The following is a 19,816-nucleotide window of genomic DNA, read 5'->3' as shown; positions in this document are numbered from 1 at the left end:
AACATTTGAGAGAAATACATTTTTTGTGGGTATGGAACATTTCTGTGATCTTTTATTTCAGCTTATGAAACATGGGACCAACTCTTTACATGTTGCGTTTATATTTTTGTTCAGTATGTATGCATGTAAAGTGTGTAAGTGGTTGTTGTCCAGTCTTACCATGCAAGCTGTACTCCATATGTCAGCTGGTGTGTGGTAGCCAGAGCCAATGAGCACCTCTAGAGAACGGTACTGTCTCGTCTGAATGTCTTCTGTAAAGTGCTTGTGCTGCGGAGGAGACACAAAGGTCAACGGGACTACGAACTACGGTTTCTACTCAGATCAGTTCAAATAGAGAGAGAGAGACAGGTAGACCCTGATCTGAGTAGAAACAGTAGTTAGTAGTCCCGTTGACTAAGAGTGAGCATTTCAGTGAGTCTATTTGGAGGGTGCCCATTTTCCATTGCACCAGGCAAGCTCAACTAAGCAGGCAGGCAACATCGATACCTGGTAGACTTAAGCAGGAAATCCCTTGGGTCATCTGCACAGATACTCACCACCCAGCAGGCGTTCCCCAGGTCTGCTATCTTGACCTTCAGTCTGCCTGCATTAAGTGGCTCCAGGGGGTTGACCAGGAGGTTTCCTGCTGCTAGTTTGGCTGCATCCCAAGAGAGCGCGAGGGAAGGAGAGAGAGAGCAAGGGGAAGGTGGAGGGAGAGAGAGAGAGAGAGAGAGGGGAAGGTGGAGGGAGAGAGAGAGAGAGGGAAGGGGGGAGGGGAGGGAGAGAGAGAGAGAGAGAGGGAGGAAGGGGAAGGTGGAGGGAGAGAGAGAGAGAGGGAGGAAGGGGAAGGTGGAGGGAGAGAGAGAGAGAGAGAGGGAGGAAGGGGAAGGTGGAGGGAGAGAGAGAGAGAGAGGGAGGAAGGGGAAGGTGGAGGGAGAGAGAGAGAGGAAGGGGAAGGTGGAGGGGAGAGGAGAGGAGAGGGGGAAGGTGGAGGTGGAGGGAGAGAGAGAGAGAGAGGGAGGAAGGGGAAGGTGGAGGGAGAGAGAGAGGGAGGAAGGGGAAGGTGGAGGGGAGAGGAAGGAGGAAGGGGAAGGTGGAGGGAGAGAGAGCGAGAGAGGGAGGAAGGGGAAGGAGAGAGAGAGAGAGGGAGGAAGGGGAAGGAGAGAGAGAGAGGGAGGAAGGGGAAGGTGGAGGGAGAGAGAGAGAGAGAGAGAGAGAGAGAGAGAGAGGGAGAGGAAGGTGGAGGGGAAGACAACCAGCCATTTCAACACTGACCTGACAGTAAAATAAAGGACAAACACAAACTACTGTACTTAAAACTCAGATGAGGCGATCACTTTGTTCAATCATAACTAACCTTCTGGTTGAATCGCTAGAGATAAACATATAGCCATGGAGAAGCTCCACCACAAGGCAGGGCTCTGAAAGTCACACCATTTTACTGTGCGACCTGACATTTTTATTTAGGAGCACCAGTGCGCCTAGAAAAATTATCACCCAGATGATAACTGTTGCATCGTAGAGTAGCCCTGCAACGTAGAGCAGCTCTGCAACGTAGAGCAGCCCTTGGGTGCCATGGAGATTCATGAACGTCGTTCTTACAGTTACGACAAAGAAAACGTTGTTACATCAAATATTTTTTCATTGTGCTCCTACATTTTTTTCAGCTTAGGAACAAACGTGCTCCACCCTGCATAGCAGCGTAATGTTCACCACAAGATGGTCTACTCACCATCCTTTAGACTCTCCTGTTCTCCTCCATACTGGATGTTATCCAGCATCTCTGTGGCCTCCTCCTCCTCCCCATGACTCCTGTTCTGCTCCTCCTCCTCCCAACTCCTATCCTGCGCCTCCTCCGTGACTTCCTCCTGATTCTTCTTCTCCTGTTCCTCCTCTTCCGGTGACAGCTCCTCCTCCTCCCGGACCCTGAAGCTTGTTGACTCCATCTCAGATGCTTCTCTCCTTATCTCAGTCACCTTCCTGGGTAGAGCTCCACGCCCCTCACTCTCTGGGGTCTTAGGTTCCTCTGTTTCTGGGGACACCAGGCCGTTACACACGGGTTGAGGAGGTGGAGACTCCTGACCATTTGACACCTTTTTTGGCCCCTGTGGGTTTGATAATATTGACCCCTGTGGGTTTGATAATATTGACTCCTGTGGGTTTGATAATATTGACTCCTGTGGGTTTGATAATATTGACTCCTGTGGGTTTGACTCCTGAAGAACACCGTGATCTTCTGCTGGGTCTGTGTTACCGTTGTGTTGGTCTTCCTCCTTCCACTGTGCCTTCCTCTCCTTTGTTTCATCTTCCTCTTCCTCAGGACGAAGGCCGTTAAAGTTCACCTCTACCTCAGTTATTATGCTTTCTGGTACGATCCGCGAAACTTCCGCACCCGCAATGTACGCTGGGTAAACAAGAAAAGAACACATCATTAGATTTAGTGGAGGCTGGACTACTAGTTCCCTTCTAATTAGTCTGATTCTGTGTTGTTCTTCATCCTGGTCTTGGAGACCCACTGGGTGTGCAGGTTTTTGTCCCAGCCCAGCTGGGCTTGATAATTAGTAGATTAGTTGAGTCAGGTGCATCAGTGCTGAGCAAAAAGCCTGTAGAAACCAGTGTGGATCTCCAGGCCCATGATTGAAAAAGACTAATCTAACCAACTTCCCCTTGAGAGACAATAGATTTGTAATGAGTTGAATTCCAGACACTCACCGGTTGTGTCTTGGCTGGCTATCTCCTGTAAGGAAACCTGTCTGAGAGGAGCACAATATGTCCGCTGCTGTTTGGAAGAGACTGGAGACTCTGGGTCCTCTTCATCTTCATCCTCCTCATCTCCCCTCCCCGGAGCCTTCTCCATCTCCTCCAGATCCAGAATGCACTTCTCCAACAGCTCCGCCTGACGCTTCTGCTTCTTCTTTAACTTCTTCTTCTTGTTCTTGGACATTTTGGCCACCTGGAGAAGAGGAAGACAAACAGTGAGCCAGACAGAACACAACAGGGATTTAGTAACAACAGGGGTTCAGTAACAACAACGACAGGGGTTCAGTAACAACAACGACAGGGGTTCAGTAACAACAACGACAGGGGTTCAGTAACAGCAACAGGGGTTTAGTAACAACAGGAGTTTAGTAACAACAGGGGTTCAGTAACAACAAGTAACAACAGGGGTTCAGTAACAACGACAGGGGTTCAGTAACAACGACAGGGGTTCAGTAACAACAAACAACGACAGGGGTTCAGTAACAACAAACAACGACAGGGGTTCAGTAACAACAAACAACGACAGGGGTTCAGTAACAACAAACAACGACAGGGGTTCAGTAACAACAAACAACGACAGGGGTTCAGTAACAACAAACAACGACAGGGGTTCAGTAACAACAAACAACGACAGGGGTTCAGTAACAACAAACAACGACAGGGGTTCAGTAACAACAACGACAGGGGTTCAGTAACAACAACGACAGGGGTTCAGTAACAACAACGACAGGGGTTCAGTAACAGCAACAGGGGTTTAGTAACAACAGGAGTTTAGTAACAACAGGGGTTCAGTAACAACAAGTAACAGGGGTTCAGTAACAGCAACAGGGGTTTAGTAACAACAGGAGTTTAGTAACAACAGGGGTTCAGTAACAACAAACAACGACAGGGGTTCAGTAACAACAAACAACGACAGGGGTTCAGTAACAACAAACAACGACAGGGGTTCAGTAACAACAAACAACGACAGGGGTTCAGTAACAACAAACAACGACAGGGGTTCAGTAACAACAAACAACGACAGGGGTTCAGTAACAACAAACAACGACAGGGGTTCAGTAACAACAAACAACGACAGGGGTTCAGTAACAACAAACAGCGACAGGGGTTCAGTAACAACAAACAGCGACAGGGGTTCAGTAACAACAAACAGCGACAGGGGTTCAGTAACAACAAACAGCGACAGGGGTTCAGTAACAACAAACAGCGACAGGGGTTCAGTAACAACAAACAGCGACAGGGGTTCAGTAACAACAAACAGCGACAGGGGTTCAGTAACAACAAACAGCGACAGGGGTTCAGTAACAACAACGACAGGGGTTCAGTAACAACAACGACAGGGGTTCAGTAACAACAACGACAGGGGTTCAGTAACAACAACGACAGGGGTTCAGTAACAACAACGACAGGGGTTCAGTAACAACAACGACAGGGGTTCAGTAACAACAACGACAGGGGTTCAGTAACAGCAACAGGGGTTTAGTAACAACAGGAGTTTAGTAACAACAGGGGTTCAGTAACAACAACGACAGGGGTTCAGTAACAACAACGACAGGGGTTCAGTAACAACAACGACAGGGGTTCAGTAACAACAACGACAGGGGTTCAGTAACAACAACGACAGGGGTTCAGTAACAACAACGACAGGGGTTCAGTAACAACAACGACAGGGGTTCAGTAACAACAACGACAGGGGTTCAGTAACAACAACGACAGGGGTTCAGTAACAACAACGACAGGGGTTCAGTAACAACAACGACAGGGGTTCAGTAACAACAACGACAGGGGTTCAGTAACAACAACGACAGGGGTTCAGTAACAACAACGACAGGGGTTCAGTAACAACAACGACAGGGGTTCAGTAACAACACGACAGGGGTTCAGTAACAACAACGACAGGGGTTCAGTAACAACAACGACAGGGGTTCAGTAACAACAACAGGGGTTTAGTAACAACAACAGGGGTTTAGTAACAACAACAGGGGTTTAGTAACAACAACAGGGGTTTAGTAACAACAACAGGGGTTTAGTAACAACAACAGGGGTTTAGTAACAACGACAGGGGTTCAGTAACAACAACGACAGGGGTTCAGTAACAACAACGACAGGGGTTCAGTAACAACAACGACAGGGGTTCAGTAACAACAACGACAGGGGTTCAGTAACAACAACGACAGGGGTTCAGTAACAACAACGACAGGGGTTCAGTAACAACAACGACAGGGGTTTAGTAACAACAACAGGGGTTTAGTAACAACAACGACAGGGGTTCAGTAACAACAACGACAGGGGTTTAGTAACAACAACGACAGGGGTTTAGTAACAACAAACAAATCTCAAGCAGAGACAACTTACTGTTTTTGGAGCTGGTGCTGTGCTGACTGAAAAGAGACAGAGCCAAGTAAGAATACAAACCAATAATAACCTTGTGCCCAAACCCAGAAAAAGCAGGGCCTCCCAATAAACTGGAAGTAGGGCACTGCATCACAGTACTCAGTGTGTACTGTGTGTATAGCCCCTACCTGCGGACCCTGAGGGAGGGGGAGCCCCTGCTTTCTGCCACTCTGTAGCCTCTGCTGCCAGCCTCCTCACATAAGGCTCATTCACCGTCAGCAGGATGTTCTCTGGCTTGATGTCAGTGTGGATGATCTCACACTTGGTGTGAAGGTAGTCCAGGCCTTGGAGAACCTGAATAACATTACATTTGAGTCATTTAGCAGACGCTCTTATCCAGCGTGATTTACTTTCAATTAAAGGAAGATAAAACAACCACATATCAGATATGGCAAGTAAAACCTTCAAACATCCACAAACACTTATAGGGGGAAACAATGTCTCTCATCACACATTGTTTAGATAAATGTGGATTCGAGTAGCTAGCTAGGTAGCACACGCAATATTTGGTTCTGGATTCTGAGATTAGGGTAGCCAAGGTACTAGTTACCAGTCACGTGTCGCTCTTGCTACTAGTTACCCGTCACGTGTCGCTCTTGGTACTAGTTACCCGTCACGTGTCGCTCTTGGTACTAGTTACCAGTCACGTGTCCCTCTTGGTACTACTAGTTACCAGTCACGTGTTGCTCTTGGTACTAGTTACCAGTCACGTGTCGCTACTGGTACTACTAGTTACCAGTCGCGTGTCGCTACTAGTTACCCGTCACGTGTCGCTCTTGGTACTACTAGTTACCCGTCGCGTGTCGCTCATGCTACTACTAGTTACCCGTCGCGTGTTGCTCTTGCTACTACTAGTTACCCGTCGCGTGTTGCTCTTGCTACTACTAGTTACCCGTCGCGTGTTGCTCATGCTACTACTAGTTACCCGTCACGTGTTGCTCTTGCTACTACTAGTTACCAGTCGCGTGTTGCTACTAGTTACCCGTCACGTGTCGCTCTTGGTACTACTAGTTACCCGTCGCGTGTCGCTCTTGCTACTACTAGTTACCCGTCGCGTGTCGCTCTTGCTACTACTAGTTACCCGTCGCGTGTCGCTCTTGCTACTACTAGTTACCAGTCGCGTGTCGCTCTTGCTACTACTAGTTACCCGTCGCGTGTCGCTCTTGGTACTACTAGTTACCCGTCGCGTGTCGCTCTTGGTACTACTAGTTACTCGTCGCGTGTCGCTCTTGCTACTACTAGTTACCAGTCGCGTGTCGCTCTTGCTACTACTAGTTACCCGTCGCGTGTCGCTCTTGCTACTACTAGTTACCCGTCGCGTGTTGCTACTAGTTACCCGTCACGTGTTTCTCTTGCTACTACTAGTTACCAGTCGCGTGTTGCTACTAGTTACCCGTCACGTGTCGCTCTTGGTACTACTAGTTACCCGTCGCGTGTCGCTCTTGCTACTACTAGTTACCCGTCGCGTGTCGCTCTTGGTACTACTAGTTACCCGTCGCGTGTCGCTCTTGGTACTACTAGTTACCCGTCGCGTGTCGCTCTTGGTACTACTAGTTACCCGTCGCGTGTCGCTCTTGCTACTACTAGTTACCCGTCGCGTGTCGCTCTTGCTACTACTAGTTACCCGTCGCGTGTCGCTCTTGCTACTACTAGTTACCCGTCGCGTGTCGCTCTTGGTACTACTAGTTACCCGTCGCGTGTCGCTCTTGGTACTACTAGTTACCAGTCGCGTGTCGCTCTTGCTACTACTAGTTACCCGTCGCGTGTCGCTCTTGCTACTACTAGTTACCAGTCGCGTGTCGCTCTTGCTACTACTAGTTACCAGTCGCGTGTCGCTCTTGCTACTACTAGTTACCCGTCGCGTGTCGCTCTTGCTACTACTAGTTACCCGTCGCGTGTCGCTCTTGCTACTACTAGTTACCCGTCGCGTGTCGCTCTTGCTCCTAGTTACCCGTCGCGTGTTGCTACTAGTTAACCGTCACGTGTTTCTCTTGCTACTACTAGTTACCAGTTGCGTGTTGCTACTAGTTACCCGTCACGTGTTGCTCTTGCTACTACTAGTTACCCGTCACGTGTTGCTCTTGCTCCTAGTTACCCGTCGCGTGTTGCTACTAGTTACCCGTCGCGTGTTGCTCTTGCTACTACTAGTTACCCGTCACGTGTTGCTCTTGCTCCTAGTTACCCGTCGCGTGTTGCTACTAGTTACCCGTCGCGTGTTGCTACTAGTTACCCGTCGCGTGTTTCTCTTGCTACTACTAGTTACCCGTCGCATGATGCTCTTGGTACTACTAGTTACCCGTCACGTGTTGCTCTTGGTACTACTAGTTACTCGTCACGTGTTGCTCTTGCTACTACTAGTTACCCGTCACGTGTTGCTCTTGCTACTACTAGTTACCCGTCGCGTGTCGCTCTTGCTACTACTAGTTACCAGTCGCGTGTCGCTCTTGCTACTACTAGTTACCCGTCGCGTGTCGCTCTTGCTACTACTAGTTACCCGTCGCGTGTCGCTCTTGCTACTACTAGTTACCCGTCGCGTGTCGCTCTTGCTCCTAGTTACCCGTCGCGTGTTGCTACTAGTTAACCGTCACGTGTTTCTCTTGCTACTACTAGTTACCAGTTGCGTGTTGCTACTAGTTACCCGTCACGTGTTGCTCTTGCTACTACTAGTTACCCGTCACGTGTTGCTCTTGCTCCTAGTTACCCGTCGCGTGTTGCTACTAGTTACCCGTCGCGTGTTGCTCTTGCTACTACTAGTTACCCGTCACGTGTTGCTCTTGCTCCTAGTTACCCGTCGCGTGTTGCTACTAGTTACCCGTCGCGTGTTTCTCTTGCTACTACTAGTTACCCGTCGCATGATGCTCTCGGTACTACTAGTTACCCGTCACGTGTTGCTCTTGCTACTACTAGTTACCCGTCACGTGTTGCTCTTGCTACTACTAGTTACCCGTCGCGTGTTGCTCTTGCTACTAGTTACCCGTCGCGTGTTGCTACTAGTTACCCGTCGCGTGTTGCTACTAGTTACCCGTCGCGTGTTGCTACTAGTTACCCGTCACGTGTTGCTACTAGTTACCCGTCGCGTGTTGCTACTAGTTACCCGTCACGTGTTGCTACTAGTTACCCGTCACGTGTTGCTACTAGTTACCCGTCACGTGTTGCTACTAGTTACCGTCACGTGTTGCTACTGTTACCCGTCACGTGTTGCTACTAGTTACCCGTCACGTGTTGCTACTAGTTACCCGTCACGTGTTGCTACTAGTTACCCGTCACGTGTTGCTACACGTGTTGCTACTAGTTACCCGTCACGTGTTGTTACCCTCACTACTAGTTACCCGTCACGTGTTGCTACTAGTTACCCGTCACGTGTTGCTACTAGTTACCCGTCACGTGTTGCTACTAGTTACCCGTCACGTGTTGCTACTAGTTACCCGTCACGTGTTGCTACTAGTTACCCGTCACGTGTTGCTACTAGTTACCCGTCACGTGTTGCTCTTGCTACTACTAGTTACCAGTCGCGTGTTGCTCTTGCTACTACTAGTTACCCGTCGCGTGTTGCTCTTGCTACTACTAGTTACCCGTCACGTGTTGCTCTTGGTACTAGTTACCTGGCGTATGTTGCTCTTGCTCCTAGTTACCCGTCACGTGTTGCTACTAGTTACCCGTCATGTGTTGCTCTTGGTACTAGTTACCTGGCGTATGTTGCTCTTGCTCCTAGTTACCCGTCACGTGTTGCTACTAGTTACCCGTCACGTGTTGCTCTTGGTACTAGTTACCTGGCGTATGTTGCTCTTGCTCCTAGTTACCCGTCACGTGTTGCTACTAGTTACCCGTCATGTGTTGCTCTTGGTACTAGTTACCTGGCGTATGATGCTCTTGACGCAGGGCAGTGGAAGGCCCTGGTAGTTGGACTTGATGATCCACTTCAGTAGGTGGTGCCCCAGCACCTCAAACACCATGCACACATGAGTCCCGTTGACACCAGAGATCTTGAAGTCATCCAGTAGCTGAACCACCATCTCCCTCTTGGGATCGTCAGGGTCTGTGTTTCTCACCTACGAAGCAAAGCCAGAAAAAAAAAAAAAAAAAACTTATCAGAACAAATGTGTCTGAAAGGAAAATAGAGGAGAATAAAGGAGGCATTTTACAGATTAAAACATCAGCCTGATGTTATGTTGGGTATAAATGACTGTTAAGGTAGTACTCACAGATCTGAGCAGTTTGATCTCATCCACGGCTGTCTCGGTGTAATGCTCTGCACTCTTCACAACCTTCATAGCCACAAACCGCTTCACCCTACAACACAGACTGTCAAGTCAGTCAAGCTGACACAGAAGACAGTCTCTCTGTCCCAAATGCACCCTATTCCTTATATAGCCCAATACTTACAGTGGGGCAAAAAATTTAGTCAGCCAACAATTGTGCAAGTTCTCCCACTTAAAAAGATGAGAGGCCTGTAATTTTCATCATAGGTACACTTCAACTATGACAGACAAAACGAGATTTTTTTTCTCTCCAGAAAATCACATTGTAGGATTTTTTTATGAATTTATTTGCAAATTATGATGGAAAATAAATATCTTTTTAAGTGTGAGAACTTGCACAATTGGTGGCTGACTAAATACTTTGTTGCCCCACTGTATGGTGGTGAGCCATTTCAAAATTTGCTTTGCATGTGTGTTAACAGAGAGAAACAGAGAAGAAGCTCTTACTGTATGTCCCAGGCCAGCCACACAGTGGAGAAGTGTCCCCAGCCCAGCTTCCTGATCACATGGTACCTCCCATTGAACAGGTCTCCTATCTTTACATGGTGGTAGCCACCTAGACAAACAGGAGAGGGAGAATGGAGACAGAAGAAAAGCAAGTTCAACATTCATTATTAGGACTAATAATGTGAAATATATATATTACACACACACACACACACAATGAACTAAAATATTAACATGCAATAATTTCAACAATTTTACTGAGTTACAGTACATGTAAGGAAATCAGTTAATTGAATAAATAAATTAGGCTCTAATCTATGGATTTCACATGACTGGGCAGGGGTACAGCCATGGGTGGCAATAGGATCACCCACTAAGGAGCCAGGCCCACCCACTGGGGAGCCAAGCCCAGCCACTAAGGAGCCAGGCCCACCCACTGTGGAGCCAAGCCCACCCACTGTGGAGCCAAGCCCAGCCACTAAGGAGCCAGGCCCAGCCACTGTGGAGGCAAGCCCAGCCACTGTGGAGGCAAGCCCAGCCACTGTGGAGGCAAGCCCAGCCACTGTGGAGGCAAGCCCAGCCACTGTGGAGCCAAGCCCAGCCACTGTGGAGCCAAGCCCAGCCACTGTGGAGCCAGGCCCACCCACTAAGGAGCCAGGCCCACCCACTGGGCCAGGCCCACCCACTAAGGAGCCAGGCCCACCCACTAAGGAGCCAGGCCCACCCACTGGGGAGCCAGGCCCACCCACTAAGGAGCCAGGCCCACCCACTAAGGAGCCAGGCCCACCCACTGGGGAGCCAGGCCCACCCACTAAGGAGCCAGGCCCACCCACTGGGGAGCCAGGCCCACCCACTAAGGAGCCAGGCCCACCCACTAAGGAGCCAGGCCCACCCACTGGGGAGCCAGGCCCACCCACTGGGGAGCCAAGCCCACCCACTGGGGAGCCAAGCCCACCCACTGGGGAGCCAAGCCCACCCACTGGGGAGCCAGGCCCACCCACTAAGGAGCCAGGCCCACCCACTGGGGAGCCAAGCCCACCCACTAAGGAGCCAGGCCCACCCACTAAGGAGCCAGGCCCACCCACTAAGGAGCCAGGCCCACCCACTGGGGAGCCAGGCCCACCCACTAAGGAGCCAGGCCCACCCACTGGGGAGCCAAGCCCACCCACTGGGGAGCCAAGCCCACCCACTAAGGAGCCAGGCCCACCCACTAAGGAGCCAGGCCCACCCACTGGGGAGCCAAGCCCACCCACTGGGGAGCCAAGCCCACCCACTGGGGAGCCAAGCCCACCCACTGGGGAGCCAGGCCCACCCACTAAGGAGCCAGGCCCACCCACTGGGGAGCCAAGCCCACCCACTAAGGAGCCAGGCCCACTAAGGAGCCACCCACTGGGAGCCAGGCCCACCCACTAAGGAGCCAGGCCCACCCACTGGGGAGCCAGGCCCACCCACTAAGGAGCCAGGCCCAGCCCCACCCACTGTGGAGCCAAGCCCACCCACTGGGGAGCCAAGCCCACCCACTGTGGAGCCAGGCCCACCCACAAGCCCACCCACTGTGGAGCCAAGCCCACCCACTAAGGAGCCAGGCCCACCCACTAAGGAGCCAGGCCCACCCACTGGGGAGCCAAGCCCAGCCAATCAGAATATGTTTTTCCCCACAAAAAGAGCTTTATTACAGACAGAAATAATCCTCAGTTTCATCAGCTTTACGTTGTGAGGCGGTTTGGACGTACTGCCAAATTCTCTAAAACGATTTTTAAGGTGGCTTATGGTAGAGAAATCAACATCTCTGGTGGACATTCCTGCAGTCAGCATGCCAATTGCACGCTCCCTTAAAACTTGAGACATCTGTGGCATTGTGTCATGTGACAAAACTACACATTTTAGAGTGGCCTTTTATTGTCCCCAGCACAAGGTGCATCGATGTACTGATCACACTGTTTAATCAGCTTCTTGATATGCCACACCTGTCAGGTGGGTGGTTTATCTTTGCAAAGGAGAAATGTTCACTAACAGGGATGTCAACAAATCTCTACACAAAATAAGAAATTTCAGCTTTTTCTGCATATGGAACATTTCTGGGATCTTTTATTTCATTAAAATATAAATGTGAGGGCCTCCCGGGTGGCGCAGTGGTTAAGGGCGCCGTACTGCAGTGCCAGCTGTGCCACCAGAGACTCTGGGTTCGCGCCCAGGCTCTGTCGTAACCGGGAGGTCCGTGGGGCAACGCACAATTGACCTAGTGTCGTCCGGGTTAGGGAGGGTTTGGCCGGTAGGGAAATCATTGTCTCATCGCGCACCAGTGACTCCTGTGGCGGGCTGGGCGCAGTGCACGCTAACCAAGGTTGCCAGGTGCACAGTGTTTCCTCCGACACATTGGTGCGGCTGGCTTCCGGGTTGGATGGCGCTGTGTTAAGAAGCAGTGCGGCTTGGTTGGATTGTATATCGGAGGACGCATGACTTTCAACCTTCGTCTCACCCTTTATTTTTTATTTTTAAAGTAAAATGTGTGAAATTTCCATTTAAGTTTTGTAACTAAACTCTTCAAATATACATTTTGGATACTGTCGGTATTTCACTTATTTTCACCCAGATCCGGGTTCCGTGGCAACCGAGTGGATCCAAGTTCCGTGGCAACCGAGTGGAGTCTCGGGTACTTCCTGGAAGACCTCTAGGACAACTCACCTTTGCAGTAATCGTTGGGGTCTTCCTGCTCCTCGTCATCAGAGCCAAGGATCTCCTCAGGCTCATCTGGCTCCTGGGGAGAGGCCTCTGGCTGGGGCTGCTGCTGGGCTGCTGTACCCCTGGGGTGGGCAGGATGCCTGAAAGACACACATGAATGTTATGACAGTATAATAACAGAACATAGTGCCTTCAGAAAGTATTCATAGTATGCAGTATTTTGTTTGATCATTCTTGAGACGTCGTTACAACTTGGAGTCCACCTGTAGCCAATTCAATTGTTTGGGCGTAATATAAAGAGCAACACAACCTGTCTATATAAAAAGGTCCTATTGTTAACAGTGCATGTCAATGCAGAAACTATAGCATGAAATCCAAGGAATTGAACTCTGAGATAGATAGGGGTAGCAGGTAGCCTAGTGGTTAAAGGGTTGGGCCAGTAACAAAAAAGTTGCTAGATCAAATTCCCGAGCTGACAAGGTTAACAATCTGTCGTTCTGCCCCTTAACAAGGCAGTTAACCCACTGTTCCTAGGCCGCCATTGTAAATAAGATTTTTTTTTTTAACTGACTTGCCTAGTTTAATAAAGGTTAAATAAAATAAATTAATAGAATTGTGATGAGGCATACCTGGGGAAAGGGTTTTAAAAGAGTCTATAGAGTTGTAAGTTTCCAAGAGCACAGTGGTCTCCATCATTGGGGAATATAAAAAATGATGTAACTACCCAGACTCTGATTAGAGCTGGCCGTCTGACCAAACTACGCAACAGGGCAAGAAGGACCTTGGTCAGGGAGGTGACCAAGAACACAATGACCACTCTGACAGAAGTACAGAGTTCCAAGGCTGAGGTGGGAGAACCTTCCAGAAGGACAACAGTCTCTACAGCACTTCATCCATCTGGGATTTAAGGGAGAGTGGCCAGACGGACGCCACTCCTGAGAAAAATGGTACATGACAGCATGCTTGGAGTTTGCAATTAGGCAGCCCGTCTGGTGTTCAACCTTCCCAAGTTCTCTCACGTCACCCCGCTCCTCCGCTCTCTCCACTGGCTTCCAGTTGAAGCTCGCATCCGCTACAAGACCATGGTGCTTGCCTACGGAGCTGTGAGGGGAACGGCACCTCAGTACCTCCAGGCTCTGATCAGGCCCTACACCCAAACAAGGGCACTGCGTTCATCCACCTCTGGCCTGCTCGCCTCCCTACCACTGAGGAAGTACAGTTCCCGCTCAGCCCAGTCAAAACTGTTCGCTGCTCTGGCCCCCAATGGTGGAACAAACTCCCTCACGACGCCAGGACAGCGGAGTCAATCACCACCTTCCGGAGACACCTGAAACCCCACCTCTTTAAGGAATACCTAGGATAGGATAAAGTAATCCTTCTCACCCCCCCCCCTTAATAGATTTAGATGCACTATTGTAAAGTGGCTGTTCCACTGGATGTCAAAAGGTGAATGCACCAATTTGTAAGTCGCTCTGGATAAGAGCGTCTGCTAAATGACTTAAATGTAGGCACGTGAGAGACTTCGAGCATAACGATTATGGTCTAATGAGAAATAAAATGGAACTTTGGCCTGAATGCAAATCGCCACGTCTGGAGAAAACCAGGGACAGCTCGTCACCCATCTAACACCCTCCCTACCGTGAAGCATGGTGGTGGCAGCATCATGCTATGGGGATGCTTTTCAGCAGCGGGGACTGGGAGACTGGTAAGGATAGAGGGAACAATGAATGGAACCAAATACAGGCAAATCGTTGATGATAACTTGCTTCAGAGTGCCAACGACAGGCTGGGGCGAAGATTTTACGTTCCAACAGGACAATGACCCAAAGCAATGTTGGAATGGCTTAAGAACAAGAATGTGAACGTCATTGAGTGGCCCAGCCAAAGCCCAGACTTGAATGCCATTGAAAATCTGTGGAAAGACAGATTGCTGTTCAGAGCTTGAGAAAATCCCCAAATCAAGACGACTCAAAACTGACAGACATACCCAAGACGACTCAAAGCTATAATCGCCACCAAAGGTGCTTCTACAAAGTATTGACTCAAGGGGTGTGAATACTTATGCAAATGAGATTTCTGTATTTAAATGTTCAATACATTTGCTAATATTTCTAAAAAAACATGCTTTCACTTGGTTATTGAGTGTTTAGATAGGCGAGAGAGAAAGAAAAAATAAATCTACGTAATCAATTCTGAATTCAGGCTGTAACAACAAAACATGGAATAAGACAAGGGGTATGAAAACTTTATGAAAGCACTGTTTTTAGAACATAGAGGCCCCTGTTTCAGGTTGCTGCTGGGACCCTGTCCCCCTGGGGTGGGCTGGCTGCCTGGAGGACAGTCTAGTATGAGTGATGCAAGTAACTACAGTAAAATAATAACAAAATATCATTATCGATTATCGCATTTTAACATCGTCTCGCACGCTAAATGCAGTATTCAATTCTAACCATCCCTTGTCATAAGAATAGACATTTTCCCATGGATGACAAACTTTTCCCCCTAGAGATGAGTGACTTGCCTTGGCATTTACACTGACATTTGATACAGGACTGTTGCCCTTTCCATTCAAGACATCCCAAAGCAGTGACAGCCAGCTAACTGCCTTACTGCTCTCAAAATAAACTCAAGTTATTCACATACATTGGATGACTGCAGAGAGGATATCCATTGTTAGAAAAATACAAAAAGTATTTGCCAGAACTCTAGGCTGTGTTGTTCTGGGTGCAGACGAGACTAGGCTGTGTTGTTCTGGGTGCAGACGAGACTAGGCTGTGTTGTTCTGGGTGCAGACGAGACTAGGCCGTGTTGTTCTGGGTGCAGACGAGACTAGGCCGTGTTGTTCTGGGTGCAGACGAGACTAGGCCGTGTTGTTCTGGGTGCAGAGGAGACTAGGCTGTGTTGTTCTGAGTGCAGACGAGACTAGGCCGTGTTGTTCTGGGTGCAGACGAGACTAGGCCGTGTTGTTCTGGGTGCAGACGAGACTAGGCTGTGTTGTTCTGGGTGCAGCCGAGACTAGGCAGTGCTATTCTGGGTGCAGCCGAGACTAGACTGTGTTGTTCTGGGTGCAGCCGAGACTAGGCTGTGCTGTTCTGGGTGCAGCCGAGACTAGGCTGTGTTGTTCTGGGTGCAGACGAAACTAGGCTGTGTTGTTCTGGGTGCAGACGAAACTAGGCTGTGTTGTTCTGGGTGCAGACGAGACTAGGCAGTGCTGTTCTGGGTGCAGCCGAGACTAGACTGTGTTGTTCTGGGTGCAGCCGAGACTAGGCTGTGCTGTTCTGGGTGCAGCAGAGACTAGGCTGTGTTGTTCTGGGTGCTGACGAGACTAGGCTGTGTTGTTCTGGGTGCAGAAACTGCCATAAGCTCTGATAATGCCTTAATGGGCCGGGCATTTCCACCATCCATAATGTCACGCTTCAGTTAACCCGTGCTGCGAACTTCATCGTTCTCCTGCTGCTATAAATATAGCAGCACAGCAGATAGGCATTACATAACATAGGACGTCTGCAATGTGTGATGACATAGTGTGGGTCGGCTTGGCTGTTGGGGATAAACCACAACCATCTTCATTCTTTCTATAATAGGACAAGGGCTGCACATTTAGGGGAACATTCAGGAGAAGGAAACTTTCCGTGGTAATTAAACAGGAATATATGGGAATTAACGGAAATATATGGAAATTAATATTAATACCATTTAAAATGTAGATATTTACCATATGATATGGAGACAGAAACATAAACATTTTACCTCATCACAAGTAGACAATTGCAAATGATTAAATCCTTCCAATAGAAAAATATATATAATTTAGTAACGAATTGAACTAATTAAATGAGTTGACTCTTCATGGGATGATTTCACTGAACAACAAAGGGAATATTGAATGATCCATCACATCTCCCAAAATCGTTTTCAACATACATCTGTAAAATGATAGTCTAGAAACTAAAGCTTTGGTTGTCTTCCTCTCAGGCTTCCATATATTCTCCCTGGACCTCCTCAATGTCCACCTCTTGAACGTCAGACTCTGAGGCCTCATCTTCACTGTCACTTTCCAACCTTGTTGATGATGGCTCGTTGTCAGGTTCAAAAAGCCTCAAATTTGCCCAGATGGCCACCATTTTGTAAACTCTTGTATTGGGTCTGCCTGTTGCATAATTTGGTGTGTGTGTTCCCAAGCGAGGACCAGTTGCAGTCTGAGACGGCTGATGTTGGTGGGATTTGGAGGATGATGGAGGCAACAGGGGAAAGAGCCTCAGATCCACAAAGTCCCTTCCACCAGGTGGCTGATGAGATATGTTGGCACGACTGCCATATTGCATCTCCATCCCAAAGCCCTTGCTTAGAAGTGTACTTTTCCAGACAAGAACCTTTCCCTCATCCAGATCGTGGCGAGACACGGTAGTGATGACACCATAGGCCTTGTTGATCTCTGCACCAGACAGGATGCTCATTTTCACCTCGAATAGAAGTAGAGGGACTTTTGTCAGAGGTTGCTTGTTGAGCGCCGAGGGAACTTTATGCACTTGGCCAGATGATTCTGTATCTTTGTTGCATTCTTCACATATGATTTGGTACAGTATTTGCAAATGTACACAGCTTTTCCTTCTACATTAGGATGCAGTGAAATGTCTCCACACACCAGATAGTGCCCGTGGCATTTTCCTGTAAAGATTAGGAAAAATTAAACATGTATGGAAACAGGTGAATTAACACTCCTCAGTTAGCAGGCTCAAGCAAGCAAACCCCCACATGGTAGCAAAAACTAACTAGCAGAAATTGTCAACAAGTTAAAAAATGATTTCAACTCACTTTGCTGTAGGCTACTATTTACTAGTTAACAAAAAAAATCATGCATGTCATAAAATATATTCACCCCACCCAGTATTGTAATCAAAACTTACCAGAATGCATGTAGTCCTTGGCTCAGACAGTATAGTAGTGTGGGCTTAATAACATCTCATTAGTGGGCAAGATCTTGAGAATCAGCTGTACATGCAGAGGGTTGCAATTCCATTGAATTGGGGATAGTTTAACCAAAATATGCCACAAGACCTAGAATTGCCTTACGTGTATCCCACAAAAAAAGGTTCACTGTTATAAGCTAAATTTTTTTGATGAATTTACGCAAAATTCCCCAAATTCGCATGCACTTCTGTTTTTGTTTTGTTTCCACTTCCCATGGGAAAACTCCCCAAAAAATACCACAAATTTACCACAACGTTTCCGACCCTTTGCAACCCTAAACAGAATTTACTAAAATACTCTACATCATTCACAATATTCAACATGGGTGTTTAAAGGATTACTTGAGGTATAATGTCATTCTGGACAGGGCCAAGAGTCACCAACATGTGTACTAAACTGGTGTACCTGTCGTGGGATACTTTAATCTGACCCAGTTACTTCTGGCCGCTTTACATCTTGTGATATATAATTAGGGACTGGTTTACTGTAGACCTGGGACACCAATTAACAAATTAACTGAGTACAAGTAAGTGTCAGATGGATACAAAACAAAAACAGAAGTGCATTCAGACTCTCAGGAGTGGCCCTGCTGTATGGATTCAGACCCCCAGGAGTGGCCCTGCTGTATGGATTCAGACCCCCAGGAGTGGCCCTGCTGTATGGATTCAGACTCTCAGGAGTGGCCCTGCTGTATGGATTCAGACCCCCAGGAGTGGCCCTGCTGTATGGATTCAGACCCCCAGGAGTGGCCCTGCTGTATGGATTCAGACCCCCAGGAGTGGCCCGGCTGTATGGATTCAGACGCCCATATCTGACTTGGGCGTGCCGTGGTCAGAGTCACAACCACACACAGGTGTGATGTCACTCTGTAAATATTGATATTATTAGCTCATGACATTTCCAGATATGCTGCATTCCTCCTGCCTCCAGAGAATAGACACGCCGTATTCCTCCTGCCTCCAGAGAATAGACACGCCGTATTCCTCCTGCCTACAGAGAATAGACACGCCGTATTCCTCCTGCCTACAGAGAATAGACACGCCGTATTCCTCCTGCCTACAGAGAATAGACACGCCGTATTCCTCCTGCCTACAGAGAATAGACACGCCGTATTCCTCCTGCCTACAGAGAATAGACACGCCGTATTCCTCCTGCCTACAGAGAATAGACACGCCGTATTCCTCCTGCCTACAGAGAAGACACGCCGTATTCCTCCTGCCTACAGAGAATAGACACGCCGTATTCCTCCTGCCTACAGAGAATAGACACGCCGTATTCCTCCTGCCTACAGAGAATAGACACGCCGTATTCCTCCTGCCTACAGAGAATAGACACGCCGTATTCCTCCTGCCTACAGAGAATAGACACGCTGTATTCCTCCTGCCTCCAGAGAATAGACACGCCGTATTCCTCCTGCCTCCAGAGAATAGACACGCTGTATTCCTCCTGCCTACAGAGAATAGACACGCTGTATTCCTCCTGCCTACAGAGAATAGACACGCCGTATTCCTCCTGCCTACAGAGAATAGACACGCCGTATTCCTCCTGCCTACAGAGAATAGACAAGCCGTATTCCTCCTGCCTACAGAGAATAGACACGCTGTATTCCTCCTGCCTACAGAGAATAGACACGCTGTATTCCTCCTGCCTACAGAGAATAGACACGCTGTATTCCTCCTGCCTACAGAGAATAGACACGCTGTATTCCTCCTGCCTACAGAGAATAGATACGCTGTATTCCTCCTGCCTACAGAGAATAGATACGCCAGAGGCCATATAGTTCAAACACTCAAAGTCTGAAATGAATCAACTGCTGCTATGGAAACCAAAAGGACAGGTGCCATTTAAAGTATTCTCAGAAACTTCACACAAAACATGCACTGCATTGTCTATATCACCACCATGCAGAGTCAGAACAATGCACTAGGCCTACTGTGTACACAAAACATTAAGAACACCTTAATATTGGGTTGACACAAACCGGTGCGCCTGGCACCTACAACGCCCCTCTGAATGGCACACACAAACAATTAATCTCAAAGCTTAAAAATCCTTATTTAACCCGTCTCCTCCCCTTCATCTACACTGATTGAAGTGGATTTAACAAGTGACATCAATAAGGGATCATAGCTTTCACCTGGATTCACCTGGTCAGTGTTATGAAAACAGGAACCCTCAACCCCTCTTGGAAAGAGGAGAGGTGTAGGCTGTGTCTTTGGCATGTAAGAAGAGAGAGTAATAGTAATGGTGTCTTTTTCTAGGCAACAACTCAGCCATAGTTCGTTGGTCAAAGCCAATGGGGAAATTAATGTTTTTATTTTTTA

The 19,816-nt window shown here is 48.4% G+C and overlaps 1 protein-coding gene across 2 annotated transcripts in view; it reads right to left on the bottom strand.

The window, feature by feature from the left end:
- The window catches only part of LOC115122752 (SRSF protein kinase 1-like), a 40,493-nt gene that overhangs the window by 16,305 nt on the left and 4,372 nt on the right, over positions 1 to 19,816 (bottom strand). For both annotated transcript variants that reach the window (XM_065020940.1, XM_065020939.1), the window contains exons 3-12: positions 12,525 to 12,661; positions 9,840 to 9,948; positions 9,336 to 9,423; positions 8,988 to 9,182; positions 5,262 to 5,427; positions 5,095 to 5,120; positions 2,692 to 2,932; positions 1,712 to 2,383; positions 537 to 637; positions 160 to 267 (exon numbers count right to left, since the gene is read on the bottom strand). In XM_065020940.1, the coding sequence (XP_064877012.1) occupies positions 160 to 267; positions 537 to 637; positions 1,712 to 2,383; positions 2,692 to 2,932; positions 5,095 to 5,120; positions 5,262 to 5,427; positions 8,988 to 9,182; positions 9,336 to 9,423; positions 9,840 to 9,948; positions 12,525 to 12,661 (1,843 nt within the window). The remainder of the gene's footprint in view (positions 1 to 159; positions 268 to 536; positions 638 to 1,711; positions 2,384 to 2,691; positions 2,933 to 5,094; positions 5,121 to 5,261; positions 5,428 to 8,987; positions 9,183 to 9,335; positions 9,424 to 9,839; positions 9,949 to 12,524; positions 12,662 to 19,816) is intronic.

This window comes from Oncorhynchus nerka, linkage group LG7, assembly GCF_034236695.1.
Source record: "Oncorhynchus nerka isolate Pitt River linkage group LG7, Oner_Uvic_2.0, whole genome shotgun sequence".
Taxonomy (NCBI): domain Eukaryota; kingdom Metazoa; phylum Chordata; class Actinopteri; order Salmoniformes; family Salmonidae; genus Oncorhynchus; species Oncorhynchus nerka.
Note: the sequence above shows the minus strand (reverse complement) of the source record. Positions and strands in the feature narration are given on the sequence as shown.